Source organism: Brachycentrus maculatus, unplaced genomic scaffold (genome assembly GCF_059751285.1).
Source record: "Brachycentrus maculatus isolate JH-2025_06_01 unplaced genomic scaffold, ASM5975128v1 h1tg000055l, whole genome shotgun sequence".
Taxonomy (NCBI): Eukaryota; Metazoa; Arthropoda; class Insecta; order Trichoptera; family Brachycentridae; genus Brachycentrus; species Brachycentrus maculatus.
Genome location: NW_028280809.1, coordinates 349,573 through 364,991, shown reverse-complemented (window position 1 = coordinate 364,991; position 15,419 = coordinate 349,573). Strand labels below are relative to the sequence as shown.

At 34.0% G+C, this 15,419-nt stretch overlaps 1 protein-coding gene across 7 annotated transcripts in view; it reads left to right on the top strand.

Annotated features, from left to right (window-relative positions):
• kmr (pleckstrin homology domain-containing family A member kramer) overlaps window positions 1–15,419 on the top strand; it is a 123,755-nt gene that overhangs the window by 76,547 nt on the left and 31,789 nt on the right. For all 7 annotated transcript variants that reach the window (XM_088278036.1, XM_088278035.1, XM_088278039.1 and 4 more), the window contains 4 exons: window positions 11,115–12,292; window positions 13,916–14,123; window positions 14,203–14,290; window positions 15,142–15,257. In XM_088278036.1, the coding sequence (XP_088134162.1) occupies window positions 11,115–12,292; window positions 13,916–14,123; window positions 14,203–14,290; window positions 15,142–15,257 (1,590 nt within the window). The remainder of the gene's footprint in view (window positions 1–11,114; window positions 12,293–13,915; window positions 14,124–14,202; window positions 14,291–15,141; window positions 15,258–15,419) is intronic.

Genomic DNA, 15,419 nt, shown 5'->3' with positions numbered 1-15,419 from the left:
GATTTACTCTTTATGTTTAAAGTTACTATTATTTCATGTAATTCATGAGTGAAAATTCTAGGCAAAAACACTCGCTTCTTAAATATTTCCTTAGAGAATTTTTCATATTTTATACTTACTGAACGTGCTCCGACGGAATGTACGAGGTTTATTTTCCTGTATATCGTTATCATGATTTATGTACTCCTAAACCTATTGATTAGGTACGGCTATTTTACTTAGCGATTTCACAAACATTTAACGAAAAATAGCACGCCTTATCTTTATAAAAAAATAATAATATAATACGTATATGTCTGTGTATAAAAAATATTGAAATAGTCTTGTCCGTGGTATGAATCCGTGTGATCGTGCCGCTCAGGCATTTCGTAAATGCAAATGGCTACAATTTAATAAAACATGTCAATTATTTAGTAAATAATTCTGTGTATGATTATATTGTGTCTGCAGATAATAACAAAATCTATGGTTATGTTTCGAACGGAATTTTAAAAACAAAAATCATATCGATTTACGATTTTCAAAAATATCATTTTATTTTAAACTCTGATAATTTATTTGTCATTTTTACCATATATTGTGTTATGATAAATGGATATTTATAATAAAAATATAATAACTAATTAGTTGAATACGATTTTCATGGTTTGTAACTGTTTTACATGGTAAGTTTTTTAATATTTTTTCTTAACTTTACGATTTTGATTATATCAAATTTCTTGAATTGAATTATGACCGAAACTCGTATCAAAAATTATATTATATGCAATTTATCGGGTATTATAATTTTTCGGTTTTTAAATAATATACATATATTCCTCAACCAAATTCGCTTCATAAAGTTGTTTTGCCTTTCTTTCCTCACTCATTCGTTCCACATGTCCAAACCATCTCAACGCACATTTCTTAATTTTATTGATAATGCTTATCTCAGCTATGCATTCTTTCCTTATTTCACTATATCTTACATCGTTTTGCCGCACATTAGTTTGAGGGATTGCATTTATGAAATGAATGTAGTTGGAAAAAAGTAGCAGAGGAAAACCGGGAAAAAACCTATGAGATTTTTTAAATAGTGTGCCACGACAGTATGTATGTACTTACGATGCAAAATATACAGTACACCGATGTAAGGTAAACAGGTTTATTATTGACACCCTTCCAGTCATTGACACCTTTCAGTCATTTACATTTTTCAAATGTGAAAATTACCTTATATTGGACGCCTACTAATTTTTAAAAACAGTTATCCCATTTTTACTTTGTTAAAATAATAAATAACTAACTAACTAACCATCACCCGCTTCCCCGCAGGGGTAGGCAGAGAGAATAGAATGCCACACCAATCTGTCTTTGCGCAAATATTCTTCGCCTCTTCTTTCATGCATCTCCTTATACATACTCGCCGATTATTATTATTAGCATGATTTTTTGCTATTTATCGTTTGAAACCAGGTTATTCTATTTTATATCTCACCATCTTCAAAAAAAAAACTGGCATGTAACAAGTGTGTCTTAATATATATACAATATATCCAAGGTGACAATAATTTTACTAAACTGGCGCTATATGAATTATCCACAATTATTTATAACTAGTTTAAAATGGTGTTTGTCATTTTTTTTATCTCAACCTGTAAATAAATACATATTGACCGAACCGAACCGAATAATTGAATCACAGTGAAGCGCCCTTGAGGTAGCATTTTACGAAAATGGTGCCACATAAATTATCTAAATGTATTATTATTAATAATTAGTATTAATAGTAAAAAAACTTAAATGACTTTCTTTACCTCAACTTGCAAATCAATATTGACTAAACCAACCTGCTAGAAGTGACAATAACTGGGGTTTTTACCCTATGTACGTATGTATTTTTCTTATCTCTGTATGAACGGTATAATGATGTCGAGCGTTTTGAACTGTTCCATGTAATTTAATGGATTCAGAGCATGTATCTTTATGTTTATCGCCTAATCGTTATAAAAATTAAAAATACTAAGATAAAGAAATGATTGCACCAGTTGTGTTATCTAAAGACGTGACTCTGGCTAAATGTTGCATTATCTTTAAATATAGACTCACATACTGTAGCGTTTACTTAGAGTACAGAATTTTCTTGGAATACAATAAAATTTATTTTGAGATTACGCAAGTATTTTAAAAGGTCTTTTATGTATTTTATTTTGTAATTAAAATGCAACTTTGTTTTAAAATCACTATAACTATTTGCAACTTAGTTATAATGCCTACCGGTTTCGAAGCTAACCGCATCTTAATTAATCAGTCTTGATAAAGAAGCGGTTAGCTTCGAAACCGGTAGATATATTTTTTTACTTATTTCTTAAGTTAGCTTTTACTACAACTAAAATAAACTATTATTTAAACTTAATTAACATCATCTATTCATATATTTACATCTCCTTACAGAATATAAAACATTATTTTTAAATTCATTAATTCTTTCAGACTCTTTTCATTCTTCATACATTCAGGCGTCTCATTAAACATTTCTAACCCTTATACATTAAACAATTTTGTGACTCGTTTTTTTAACAATGACAGTCTTATGTATTTTATCCTTATTTCTTATTTTTTTATTTATTATCTTATTTTAATATTTTGGTAATTTATCATTATAATTAAGTTATAATAAAATATTTACAGTGATTTTAAAACAAAGTTACATTTTAATTATAAAATGTAAGTAAGTGCTTCAAATATAAATTATATTTTATTTTAGTCAAAGTAGGTATTTTGAGAGTTGCGTTTTGTATGAGTTATGATTTGAGCAACCAGATTTTTTTGTAAAACTATCTTTAAAAAAATACATCTTTTCATTTTTGCAAATACAATCGAAATATAGTAAATACACATTACAATTCAGCAAAATCCAGCTATAAATCATTTATTGATTTGGAATTTTGTGGAATCACATGATCATTGTTTAACTTCTAAGTTTATAATGAAAAGAAGACTAGCTTCGAGACCTTCAGATGTTCTAATCTGAGATGAAAATACAAGCAAAATATTGTAGTTTACAATAGATTCGTTCACATTAGCAGCTCTTCAATTACGTATAAATAAATACAAAATAAAGCTCCAGAGTATCTAAAAGAGATGTTTTCCAGACAAATTGGTTGATAGACGTCTCAAGCTTATCTACTACTACTTACTACCATCACGCCGTTTCCCCGCAGGGGTAGGCAGAGAGGATGGAACGCCACACTCTTCTGTCCTGACATACACTCCTCGCCTCCTTCACATCCATACATCTAGTCATACATGCCCTCCGATTACGCAGACTTTTGACACCGCCAGATTTTAGGTTTTGATTGATCTGATCGTGCCAAGTCTTTTTCGGTCGTCTACGTTCTGTTTTCCCTCTCACATTCGCCACATATATTTTCTTAGTCATTCTCTCGCTATCCATTCGCTCCACATGTCCATACCATACCATCTCAAGCTTATAATTAATAATAAATGTGTTCCTCAGTCTTTGCGTGTTTTTGAAAAATATTTTCCCACAAAATTTTTCTCTAAAATCTTGTTAGAATTTTCCGGGATTTCTGATTTTCGGGGTTCCACTGTATTTGCTTCGACGTCGTTAAAATAAGACGCATATTGTATTTCACACAAGGTTAGTTGAGCGCGTTATAGAATCGGATCCCAAAGGTGTTAAAATATGGCTACGTTAATTATGGTCTTTCGTTTGCTGGCAGAGATCAAAGTGTTTCGGTTACACTCTCGACTAGTTGCGAGAAAGTTTTACCACCTCGTATAAAAAATATACCTGTTAAGAGAAATTTGAAAGCGATTAGTATTAGATTATGGTGACCGTGCGGCCGGATTCTGCTGCCGGTAGACTAGATGAGATGACTAATGGCATGGAAATCCTGGTTGCGCAATCCGGCATTGTATTAGTAAACCCCCTTATAACGCTGAGATAGGTACCGTGTTATCGGAGGGGACTTTAAAGGGAAGTCAATATTTTAATTTCAATTTTAAATGACTCATCATAGTCATTTCCGGTAGTTAATGTATAAAAATACAATATAACATTTATTTTTCTTCTAACCCTTATCCGCACCCAATGGTGCATAGGGCACTGCATCGTATTGACGCAGTGTTATCTTGATCGTTACTTACATGAAGGCAAGGTGATCACTCCTGCGCTTCGGAGACCAGTCCAGGGTAATATTAAATAAATATGTATTAGAGTGTAAAATCACTGATATTTATTTTCAACCCGCCTGGGATCGGACCCAGGGATACCATTACATTAAACCACGGAGGCGGCTTGAAAAAATAACCCCTTATTAAATTCCCTTAAGGTGGTGACCGACCGGAGTCATTTCGTCGTAACGTAACACGTTACGATGCGAGCATTCGTATAGTCAGTACAGCGTTCCGAGTGCTCCATCCGAAGTCGGATGCTCGCCGCGAATGTTACGTTACGACAAAATGCTCCGGTCAGTCCCCACCTTTAGATAAAGGGGTACCTATGGCAACGTTGTAGGGGGGTTTACACTATCTTGTTGGAAATGGTGATTTTGTGGTTTCGCGGTGTACATTCGATACTCGGTGATGGCCAGCTTAACTCTTTGCTTGCTCGTAATTACATTCATCATTTTTGACCAGACCAGAGCCCCCGGCGTAGGCGAAACCAATAATCCGGGCACTAATTTGCTTTTTATGGACGCTATCATCAAAAGCGAGTATCACCGGACCCCTTGGTACATTGTACATGTATAATATACATGTAGTTTGTTTTAAGTAGCTATTACGCAAAGTTTATCGTCTTTTTGTCGTGATTTTATCTACAACTTCTACGGCCATCATTGTCTTAGATTTAGTGTGTTTTTTCTCATTCCTTCGTCTCTATAAGTCGTAAGATAGATTGACCACTTTTTAAAAAGGGTAATATGAACGTCGTTTTATTACATTTCGATATTTCAATATATATGAAGAAGAATATAAAGGTCTGGGTCATAGGCTGGTTTAAGTTATCACTTTATTTTTTTCGTGTTTCACCATTCTACCCATGATTGGCAACCAAGATCCATAACACAGAAACACATCAAACAAAATCATTATTCTTTTGAAATAAAGTTGTACAGCCTGCTTTCATTATCTATAATAATAATAAATCCCTTACCGCACCCAATGGTGCATAGGGCACTGCTTCATATAAACGCAGTGTTATCTCGATCTATTACACATGAAGGAAAGGTGATCAGCCTTCCACTTAAGGTACCAGTCCAGTGTAATATTGAATAAATATTAGAGTGAAAAAATCACTTATATTTATTAAACCCCCCTGGGAATCGAATCCGGGACCTCCAGAACGGTAGCCGAGCATGCTGACCATTACACTACGGAGACGGACAATCTATCTATATGGGATCTATAAAGTCATTAAAATAGAAACTAAATATAAAATTACTATTCATAAGCGGATAATGGAAGAGGGCAGATCTGAAATAGATCGCATCATTCAGCCAAGTCGTATTTCATTGCATAAACAATTTTTTACATTATAATTTTTAAATTAATTTTAGGTAGTAAAGATCTTTCTCATATCGCTAACTCCTTTCAACGTCATATATCAAAAATCGTCAATTTTCTATGCACGTTTTCGGAATGCCCAGAAAATGTACTATATCCCAGCAAAAGCGGCATATTTTTAGCATAATATTTACCCGCTACAGGGCAGAAATTGTCGTTTTTGCATTTTGAAGAAAAGGTATCGTTTAATTATTTTTTTTAAATATACTAAATATTTTTCAAATGGAGAAAAAACCTTCAGGTTTTACCTAAAAAGATCTGTTGCACAGTAAAAAGTTCAATAAGTGGCTTGATATTTATTTTTAAAACATTTCATTATTATTCTTAAACTTTAAAAACGATCTCCTAAAAAATCAAGTTTTTTGATATATGACGTTGTTGAAAAGAGTGAGCGATATGTCATTCAGCGTGACAAAACAGTGACTATATTTAGATAGTTGGCGTTTTCATCATATTGTTTTTTGTTGTTGCATATATTAAAACTTAACAATGACACTTTTTCCGTTTTCTCACAGAATTAATGGAAAGAATTTGACAATTTAATTACAATTTAAGAAAATAATTAAAAAGCTGTCATTTCGTACCTTGAAATGACACTCGCATATTTTATCGCGATTAGTATTGAATATATAGGAGGTATTTTTTGGGTGTATAAAAATTCAAAATTTTCGCAATAAATTCATGGTGGCACCCGCCGTGTAGCATGTTGCGCCATCTTGTTGAAACCAAAGCTCTGTCACATCAATGCCATTCTACTGAGGTACGAAGAAGTCAGTAATCATGGTTCTGTAGCGCTCTCCATTGACCGTAACATTCTGGCCTGCATCTGGCTTTTAAAAAATAAGGACCAATGATTCCACCTGCCCACCAAACAGTGACTTTTAATGGATGTAAGGGCGTCTCGACAAATGCTTCTGGGTTTTTTCCACTCTAAATTCGGCAAGTCTGCTTATTGACATAGCTATTTAGCCAAAAATGTGCCTCATGGGTGAGCAAAATTTTGCGTTGAAAAAGAGGATCAAGCTGAATATTGTTTTCGGCTCATTCATTGAACCTACGACGCGCATAATGGTCATTCGGTTTATTCATGGTGAAATGGCAAAACGTATTGACTAAAAATCAACTGTCAAATTGACAGTCTGTGGAAACAATGTTATCAGTTTAAAAACCAAACCTCTTAAAAAACACTTTACAATAAATATAAATAAGTATATAATACATACATAAACGATCGAAAGTATAAAATATTGATCTGGATTCGTATTTTCGGTGTTGCAATTAACTATAGCCTTCAATATTGACTTTTAAAATACAAGTTTTAAAAGAAAGTAATCAAGTTCGTAAAAATTTAAATCATTTTTAAAAATAGAAGTGCCTAACGGTCTTTTGTTTTATATAATAATATAGCAACTTGAAGTTGTGCCTCCTAGATCAGAATTTCATGTGCTGCAAACAGGTTTAGTATGGTAATTCCGTACCTACGCTGCGACGAATTTATCTATGCAGATGGCTGAAACAGGAACAAACTTATTTCGATTGTTTACGTTGTGATTGCTTTAAATTAGTAAACATGTTTCGTGTAGAAAGAGAAGTATAACGAAGAAGGATGTCAGTGATAAGCTATTTTGAGAGGATGCGGGTGCATATTTCATGATAAGAAAAAGTAGAGACAAGGAGTATATTGAAATAAAAATTAAAAAAAAACCAAATGGTTTATGACGATTTTTACGTATGTTGCATACTTAGACACATTTTGTCTATTTTTAAGGTGGGATAATCGATAGCCCGCAATTGAATTTTCTTTAAACTCAGGTAACATTTGACGTTATTGAATTTTTCGCTTAAAATACTTTTTTCGTATTGAAAAAAAATAAGTTTTTCTTCGAAATAAATACATGATTATGAAGAAGAAAAAAACAGTTATTGAAAGGGAAGGAGTTAAAAAAATATATTATTATTTTTTCAATTTGTACGTATTTAAAAAAAATAGTGCGCGAACAACACGTGTGGCTTTTCGCGCTGCCAGTCGCTTACTTATTGTATATTTGAGAGTATACTCATTTCATATCATTTCAACGTCTATAAACTTACACATGAAATAAATTGCCGAGATATACTGTTGAATTATGTGTTTTCTCATAATAAAAAATAAACTAACTAACTAACAATCATGCCGCTTCTCCGCAGGGGTAGGCAGAGAGAATAGAATAATCTGTGTATTTGCAAACAATCTTTGGTAACAGTTAAGTTTGAGCTAATATGTTCATTATTTTATGTATTAATTTTAAATCAAACACAGATTTTTTGAGTCTACTAAGTTGTATTTTATTAACAAAAAACACATTGTATAGCTACATAAGGACCGTAGTCCATTTGATCTTCACATTCGTTTGATAATGCCCTAACAAGGCGAAACAATTGTCACAATATAATTTTTTATGTGTTTTTTGTTAATAAAATACAATTTAGTAGACTCAAAAAATCTGTGTTTGATTTAAAATTAATACATAAATTAAAATGGAGCTCTACAAATTAAACGCCAAGTCAATAAATACAAAAAAAAAAAAGTTCATTATTCATACTGACAGATTATTATATGAGCTGGAATATAAAATTTACAGGAATGAACCCATGAATTACTAATTTTTGTGAAAGAAAATTGAAATAAATAGATAAATTAATGTTTGTTTTGGTTTTTCGAGAATCTCGGAAAACCGGTTTACTGACAACACCTGATACGATATTTCTAAACTTGTACATATTTGCTAAAGAAGGCACTGATAATAGCAATAGGTACTTTAAACCAAAGTTCTTGATTTGAAAACAGCTATGAAGGTGCTAATTGGTGTAGTGATTTGCTAAGGCACAATTACAAACATGGCTCATTACAATGTCCGTGTGATATGTCGCCGGGACGAGTTTGTCATACTTGTATTTCGTCGATCTTTAGACTAACTGGCCTATCTGCGTTTACACAAATTTGACAGCAGAGCCTTTTTGTGTTTGCGGTTATTATCGTTTATTTGATCTGAAATATGAACTATGCGCTCCGGAGTGGTCTATTTAAAAATCAATCATTATTTATAGATGAAGATTAAAAAAATTGCATTTAATTTAAGTCTTTTAATTATGGACAGGCGCCGTGGTTAGGTAGACGCTCGACTGCGAAACTGGCTTCTTGGGTTCGATTCCCACAAATTGCAAAATGAATTCAAGAAATATTTATTTTCAATTGGTCTGGGTGTTTGTGATGTATTTTTTTTACATTTACCTTCCCTATCCTTACTATCCTACCTGCAGACAAGCGTCTAAAATAGACGCTTTGCGGATTATTGTAAATAAATACGTAAAATGTTAAAATAATCGATATTTTATTAATTCAACTTCTTGTACACAATAATGTAAATTGGCGTGCTTATTGCTAAGAAGCAATATCTTCCAACCAACCGATAATATACGAGTGCGAATGGTCATGGTATGTACGTTTTAATAACTTACTGAAATAGTGGGCAGAAATTGCTAGTATATGGTAAATTGAACAAGATAAAATATAAATTATACTAAGGATAATTGAAATATATTTTCATGATTTCAATTTGACGATTAAGAGAATAGGGAACAAGATCAAGAAAGGTTTGAGAATATATTTTAAGAATTTCAAAATATTTTTTTTTAAATATACAAGTACATAAATATGAACATACATATATACCACAAGGCCAACGTATGTGTCTTGTTAGTAGAGTTCTTTTACAAACTTTTTTATTTTTTTTTGTTTATTTTAACATACTCGTAGTAATATAAAAAGGAAATATATACAGGGAAAGATAAAAATGAATTCTAAAAAAAATACAATATTAAGTTTGAATCATTTACCCATTCGTTTATTGTACCTTTGCTTCAAATTTTTGGCCTCTTACCTTCTCATTATCTTACCTCCTTACCTTTTCTTATGCATAAGGAGAGGAAGATGTAATAAAAAGGAATGATATGATGGAAAATTAGGATTCTAATAATATATACATAGTATTGTTTCAGACGTTTCATGAAAGTTATGGCTTAGTAAAAGATACACGTTCAAAAATTCTAATAAAACCGCTTAGAAATTCCTTGAAAATGTCAGTTACGACCGCTGGTCACGATTTGTATGCCATAAGTGTCACTTACAGAGAATATTTTTTGTCACGTTTCTCATTTATACGATAACTATCTGACATACGTTTGAATGGGGATTACATTCAACAATGTGCCAATCATTATTATTCGTGTAGGTATATATTTCCTTTGGTGCATACGAATGAAATTCCGATATTTTATGATATCGCTCACTCCTTTCAAGAACGTCAAAAATAAAAAAAAACTTGATTTTTCAGGAGAACGTTTTTAAAGTATGAAAATATAACACAATGTATTAAAAATAAATATCAAGCCACTTATTGAACGTTTAACTGTGCAACAGATTTTTTAGGTAAAACCTGAAGGTTTTTTCTCCATTTGAAAAATATTCAGTTTATTAAAAAAATAATTAAACAATACATTTTCTTAAAAATGCAGAAACAACATTTTTTGCCCTGCAGCGGGTAAATATTAAGTTAAAAATTTGCCTCTTTTGCTGATATATAGTACATTTTCTGGGCATTCCGGAAACATCCACAGCTGAAAATTGACGAATTTTGATTTATGACGTTCTTGAAAGGAGTGAGCGATATGCATTCGTTATGCATTTATCATTCAAGGACAGCCAATATAATTTATTGATGATTGATAAAACAACGTTTCTGATCACCTTTTTTGTTATCGCGGATAGTTTTAATTTCATTAATTGATTTGGCAGTCATTTTGTGGTAATATCCATCCATTTTTAACTTCAGTTTTACTTGGTAAATAACACTAATTTCCCTACCCTCTCTTCAACATCTCAGACACAACTAAAATAAAATAATCATATGTCAAGCTTAGTCTAAAATTTAGACTAAGCTTGACATATGGTGCTTTCAACTGGACATACTTGCTTTAAAAATGATGCGGAATGCATCGAAACACGTGTCACATAATAAATTTAAGAAATAGTGGTATTTACCAAGTAAAACATTTATTAACCCTTTGGACTCGTAAATCGAATAAAGTCGCCCATTTTTTTTCTCTTTTGGACGCGTAAATCGACTATAGTCCATGGCTTTAACAAGCTAAAGGACTAAAGTAAAGATTACAAATAAAAGGAATTTTATAGAAAACTTTATTTTTTATGGAAAATTTGCATTTTTCAAATCAACTTTTATTTTTTGCTTAACGCGTTCAAAGGGTTAAAAACACATTTTACATATACCACTATTTCTTAAAATCGATTGTGACACGTGTTTCGATGCATTCCGCATCATTTTGAAACACAGTACATGGTGATGTACTGATACTATGGTCTCTAGTTAATAAATTTATTTATCTATGTAAATTTGAATTTTTTGTTTGTTTGTTTATTGGCAATGTTACATATACATTTTTAAAATGATAGTATTCTCTACAATGTTTTTTTACTTTTGTTTCAGGCTGGACCCACCTGTCCTGACATCATCAGCTTCCATGGAGGGGAAGAAGATGGCTCCGCCCCCTCACCAGCATCCCCCCCGCCCTCACCAGCCGCACCCCCAGACCAACCATGTAGAGAACCATTACACCGACTCTCCTCAGTACACCCAGATCATGCAGCAACCACAGCAGCATCCATCCAATGTCATCCACCAGCCACCCAAGAGGCCTCAACACCCGCAGTCCATCGGCACCAGATCTCCGCTGCTCGAGAACCATCAAGATCTCTACGGAACTAGACAACCGACGGAACTAGCCAGACAATATGCTCTGAGAGAGCAGCAACAAATGGCTAATCAAAGGCTGGAACAGCAGCAAAGGTCGATGCCCATGGCTAATTCTTCATATTCCCTTCAAAGCCCATCGCAGGATCCCATATTAACAGCCCCTGTACCCCCCGGTTACAACGCCTCCGTACACCAAGCTTACCTGCGCAGAAATCAACACCAGCTGGGAGATCACCAGCAAATATACCAAAACCATCAGAGCATATACCAACCTGCCAATCAGCAGTCCAGGATGTACCAACCGTACACGAGTAGAATCCAACAACCTAACTACATGTCGTCGGGTCACAGCCACACGCAACTACTCAGGCAGCAATACAACGAGCTTCAGCAGATGAAGCTGCACCAACAGATGCAATATCAAAGCCAGGCTCAAATCCAGCAGCAGCAGACATTTGCCCAGAGACAGATACTTCATCAACATCTTCACAGTAGGCAACAGTCCCAGCAAAATCTTGCCCAGTACAGTACATCTCCAAACACCGCTCAACTGAATGAAGTCAATGCCCGATTATCCAAGAAGCAAGATAACATGATCACTCCTGACGATTATGCCACTCACCAATCGATGAAGCATAATCAGAACCAGGCCAAGCAGTCTTCTGTCTCTCCTATTAGCAAGACCTCCGGAGATCCTATGAGCAGTCCGAGTACTAAGTCGCCTAGCGGTTCAGAGAGTAGAAGAAGCAGCAGCGGGACTTCGCAGGCCTTGCGTTCGCCGATCGCTCAGAGACCTCCTTCTGCTCCGGTTACCAAGGCTGGATGGCTCTACAAACAGGGATCAGACGGGTTAAAAGTCTGGAGAAAGAGATGGTTCGTCCTCTCTGAGTACTGCCTCTTTTATTACAAAGGTGAGTATTTTTGATCCTAATTGATTTAATCCTTAAAGTACCAGATAAGATAAAGTGCGTTACATCACCGGATTGCGAATGTTGACAAGATATAGGGGATGCCAACCATACGTTCTTTCAGTGTCCGCTGGCAACAGAGAATGATAACTTTCTAAATAGCTTAACACGGGCAGGAATCCAACTCCCCACCCAAGTATCCACCCTTCTTTTTGAACCTAATTCTAGAACTTCGGGCATAATTTCTAAAATGATAACGCTAAACGCATTTAAACTATGAACTTTTGTATAAATTGTTATTAATTTTTTGTTTGTAAATAAAAATAATACTTGATACTGGCAGAAACATCCTTTCACTGGGTGACTGCCAAACAAACAATTAAAAAAAAAAATTACCGGATGGTATTAATATGGCTAATCGCAGTGGGCTGTCAAATATTATATGAAATTAATACCCAATATTTTTTTAAATATATATTTAAATTGCTAAATATGTGTTGTTTGTGCCACCATTTACTCGGAGAAAAAAAACAACTTAAATATTCACAAAACGTCAGGCTGATCACATCTTATCGCATTAAAAATGGCAAGATACATAAAAACATCTGAATACAAACAGAAATTATACTTCATAAATTAAAAACAAATTTTCATTTGCCCAATTTGTGACAATAATAATATGTTATTATGCACTGTAAGTAATAAACTACAAAATTGTCTAAATTTTTAACAGAAAAATATGTTAAACGTTATATGAGAAAATTACCAACCCTGTATTATAGATATATGTCTACTGTCCTATGAAGTTTTAGGTAAATCTATGTAAAATGGATAATATTGATAAATCGTAACATCATCAGTATTTATTAATCATCTCAATAGATATCTCTATATGTCCCATATTTTAGATTATTTAAATTTGTACTAGAAATTATTTAGATACTGAAATTAACTTCAGCGAATATATTTCCTGATTTTGTATGGTTGGTCCCGCAAACACAGCAACAGAGAGAGTAAACTTGCTTAAGGAACGTAACTTGTAAAAAGTATTACTGTAATTTATAGAATAGGCGTTAAATTTGTATAACTCCATTTTAATTTATTTATTTAATATTAAAATTAAACCCTGATTTTTAGAGTGTACTAAATTATATTCTATTATTAAAAACACTTAAAAATAAACTTTGTAATAATTGTTTGGCATTGTTATGGCATTTTCAAACTACTGTGAAGATTAAATAGACTGAGGGCGTTTGTGCACTACACAGAATTTTACCGTCCGGTAGTCTGATTTTGAAAAATGAAAGCGGCTACGACAGTTTAGCATGATCGAATGTGTTGACGCACCGATCAAGAGCACCTATCTAAAGAAAGATGGACAAAAGCACAAGCCAATGCAAGCCAATCATCGTTTTAAAAAGATAACTGACGTGCCGGACGGTAAAATTCCGTGTAATTCCGTGTAGTGCACAAACGCCCTGAGGGTCCTTATATAGCCATACAATTCTAGGTACTTAAGTAATACTTATAACATGTGCAGTTAATAATTATGGGAGAAAAGAACATTATTGTAATTGTTCTTACATTGTTTCCTTGTTTTAATTCCCATTATCATTTTTATTTCAGGTCAAGAAGAAGACAAGCTTTTGGGATCTGTATTGCTACCGTCTTACGTGGTATCTCTGTGTACCGGAGACGAAAAAGGGCTGAGGAAGTGGTCTTTCAAATGTGAACACGCTAACATGCGAACATACGTTTTGGCTGCTCCGGACCAGCATTCTATGGAGCAATGGGTCCGAGTTCTTACAATGGCCTCTACCATGCAGGATATAAAGTAATAATGGGATAGAAATATTTTGTACGGTTGGTTATTTTTATTTTGATATGGAAATTACAGCGGATTATTTTTACAGGCTAATGGAAAAACAACACTTGTCGGTCAATCAATCCTCTCAATCAAAGGAAAGAAGGAGTAAGACTCCTATAAATTCTGGCGAGCAGGTAAAATCTATCATTATTTCTGTAATTTAGTGTCATTTGATTTATCTCGTAACTAGTATTAATGTCCGCCTCCGTAGTGTAATGGTCAGCACGCTTGGCTTCCGTTCTGGAGGTCTAGGGTCCGATTTCCAGGGGGGGTCAAATAAATACAAGTGATTCTTTCACTCTAATATTTATTCAATATTACTCTGGACTGGCACCTGAAGCGGAGGGCTGATGACCTTTCCTTCACGTGTTAACGATCAAGATAACACTGTGTTTATATGAAGCAGGGCCCTGTGCACCATCAGATGCAGATGATGGTTTTGAAGAAGTATTAATGTATGTAGTTTATAAGTGAAGCATGGAGTTTGCAAAAGAAGGATGTAAGCAGACTGAATGCAGTCGAAATGCGTTCTCTCAGACAAGCGAATGTGTGGCAAAATGATGTATGATATGTTCTCAAATGGCGATATAAGGAAGGAATGCAAGGCCAAGATAAGCATTTTCGATAAAATTAAAAAAAGGTGTGTTGAGATGGCTTAGGCATGTGAATCGAATGAGTGAAGAAAGGATAGTAAAACAAATTTATGAGGCGAATGTGGTTGCTAATAGAAGCAGAGGAAGACCGAGGAAAACGTGGCATGGAATGTATTTCAATTACTTAAAAGTGGTCAGGTCAGGAGAAGGAATAATCGTCGGGTATGTACAAAGAGATGTGCGAATGTGAAAGAGGCGAAGATTGCAAAGACAGATTGATGTGGCGTTCTATTCTCTGTAGAAGCGGCGTGACGGTTAGTTAGTTAGTTAGTAAGCTTAGTACCATTTATGAACTTTGTTTTGAGAAAATCAATTTTATTATATGATTTCAGGATGAAAATGTACCTGAAACAAGCGGAGGTATGCAGCACATGTATGAAAATGCTCCGCCTAAACCTCGAAGGTCTAATGATGGATACCAATCCCCCAGTCCTGAACGGGCTGATAGGTATACATTTTTTTCACATTTTTACTTACAAATACATACAGTAGAGTCCTGAAAATTCGGCACTCCATAACCCGGCAGTCCGAATAGCTCAACCACACCCTAAGGGCGCTTGTCCACTACCCGAGATTCCGTGTAAATTTACCATCCGGCACCTCAGTTAAC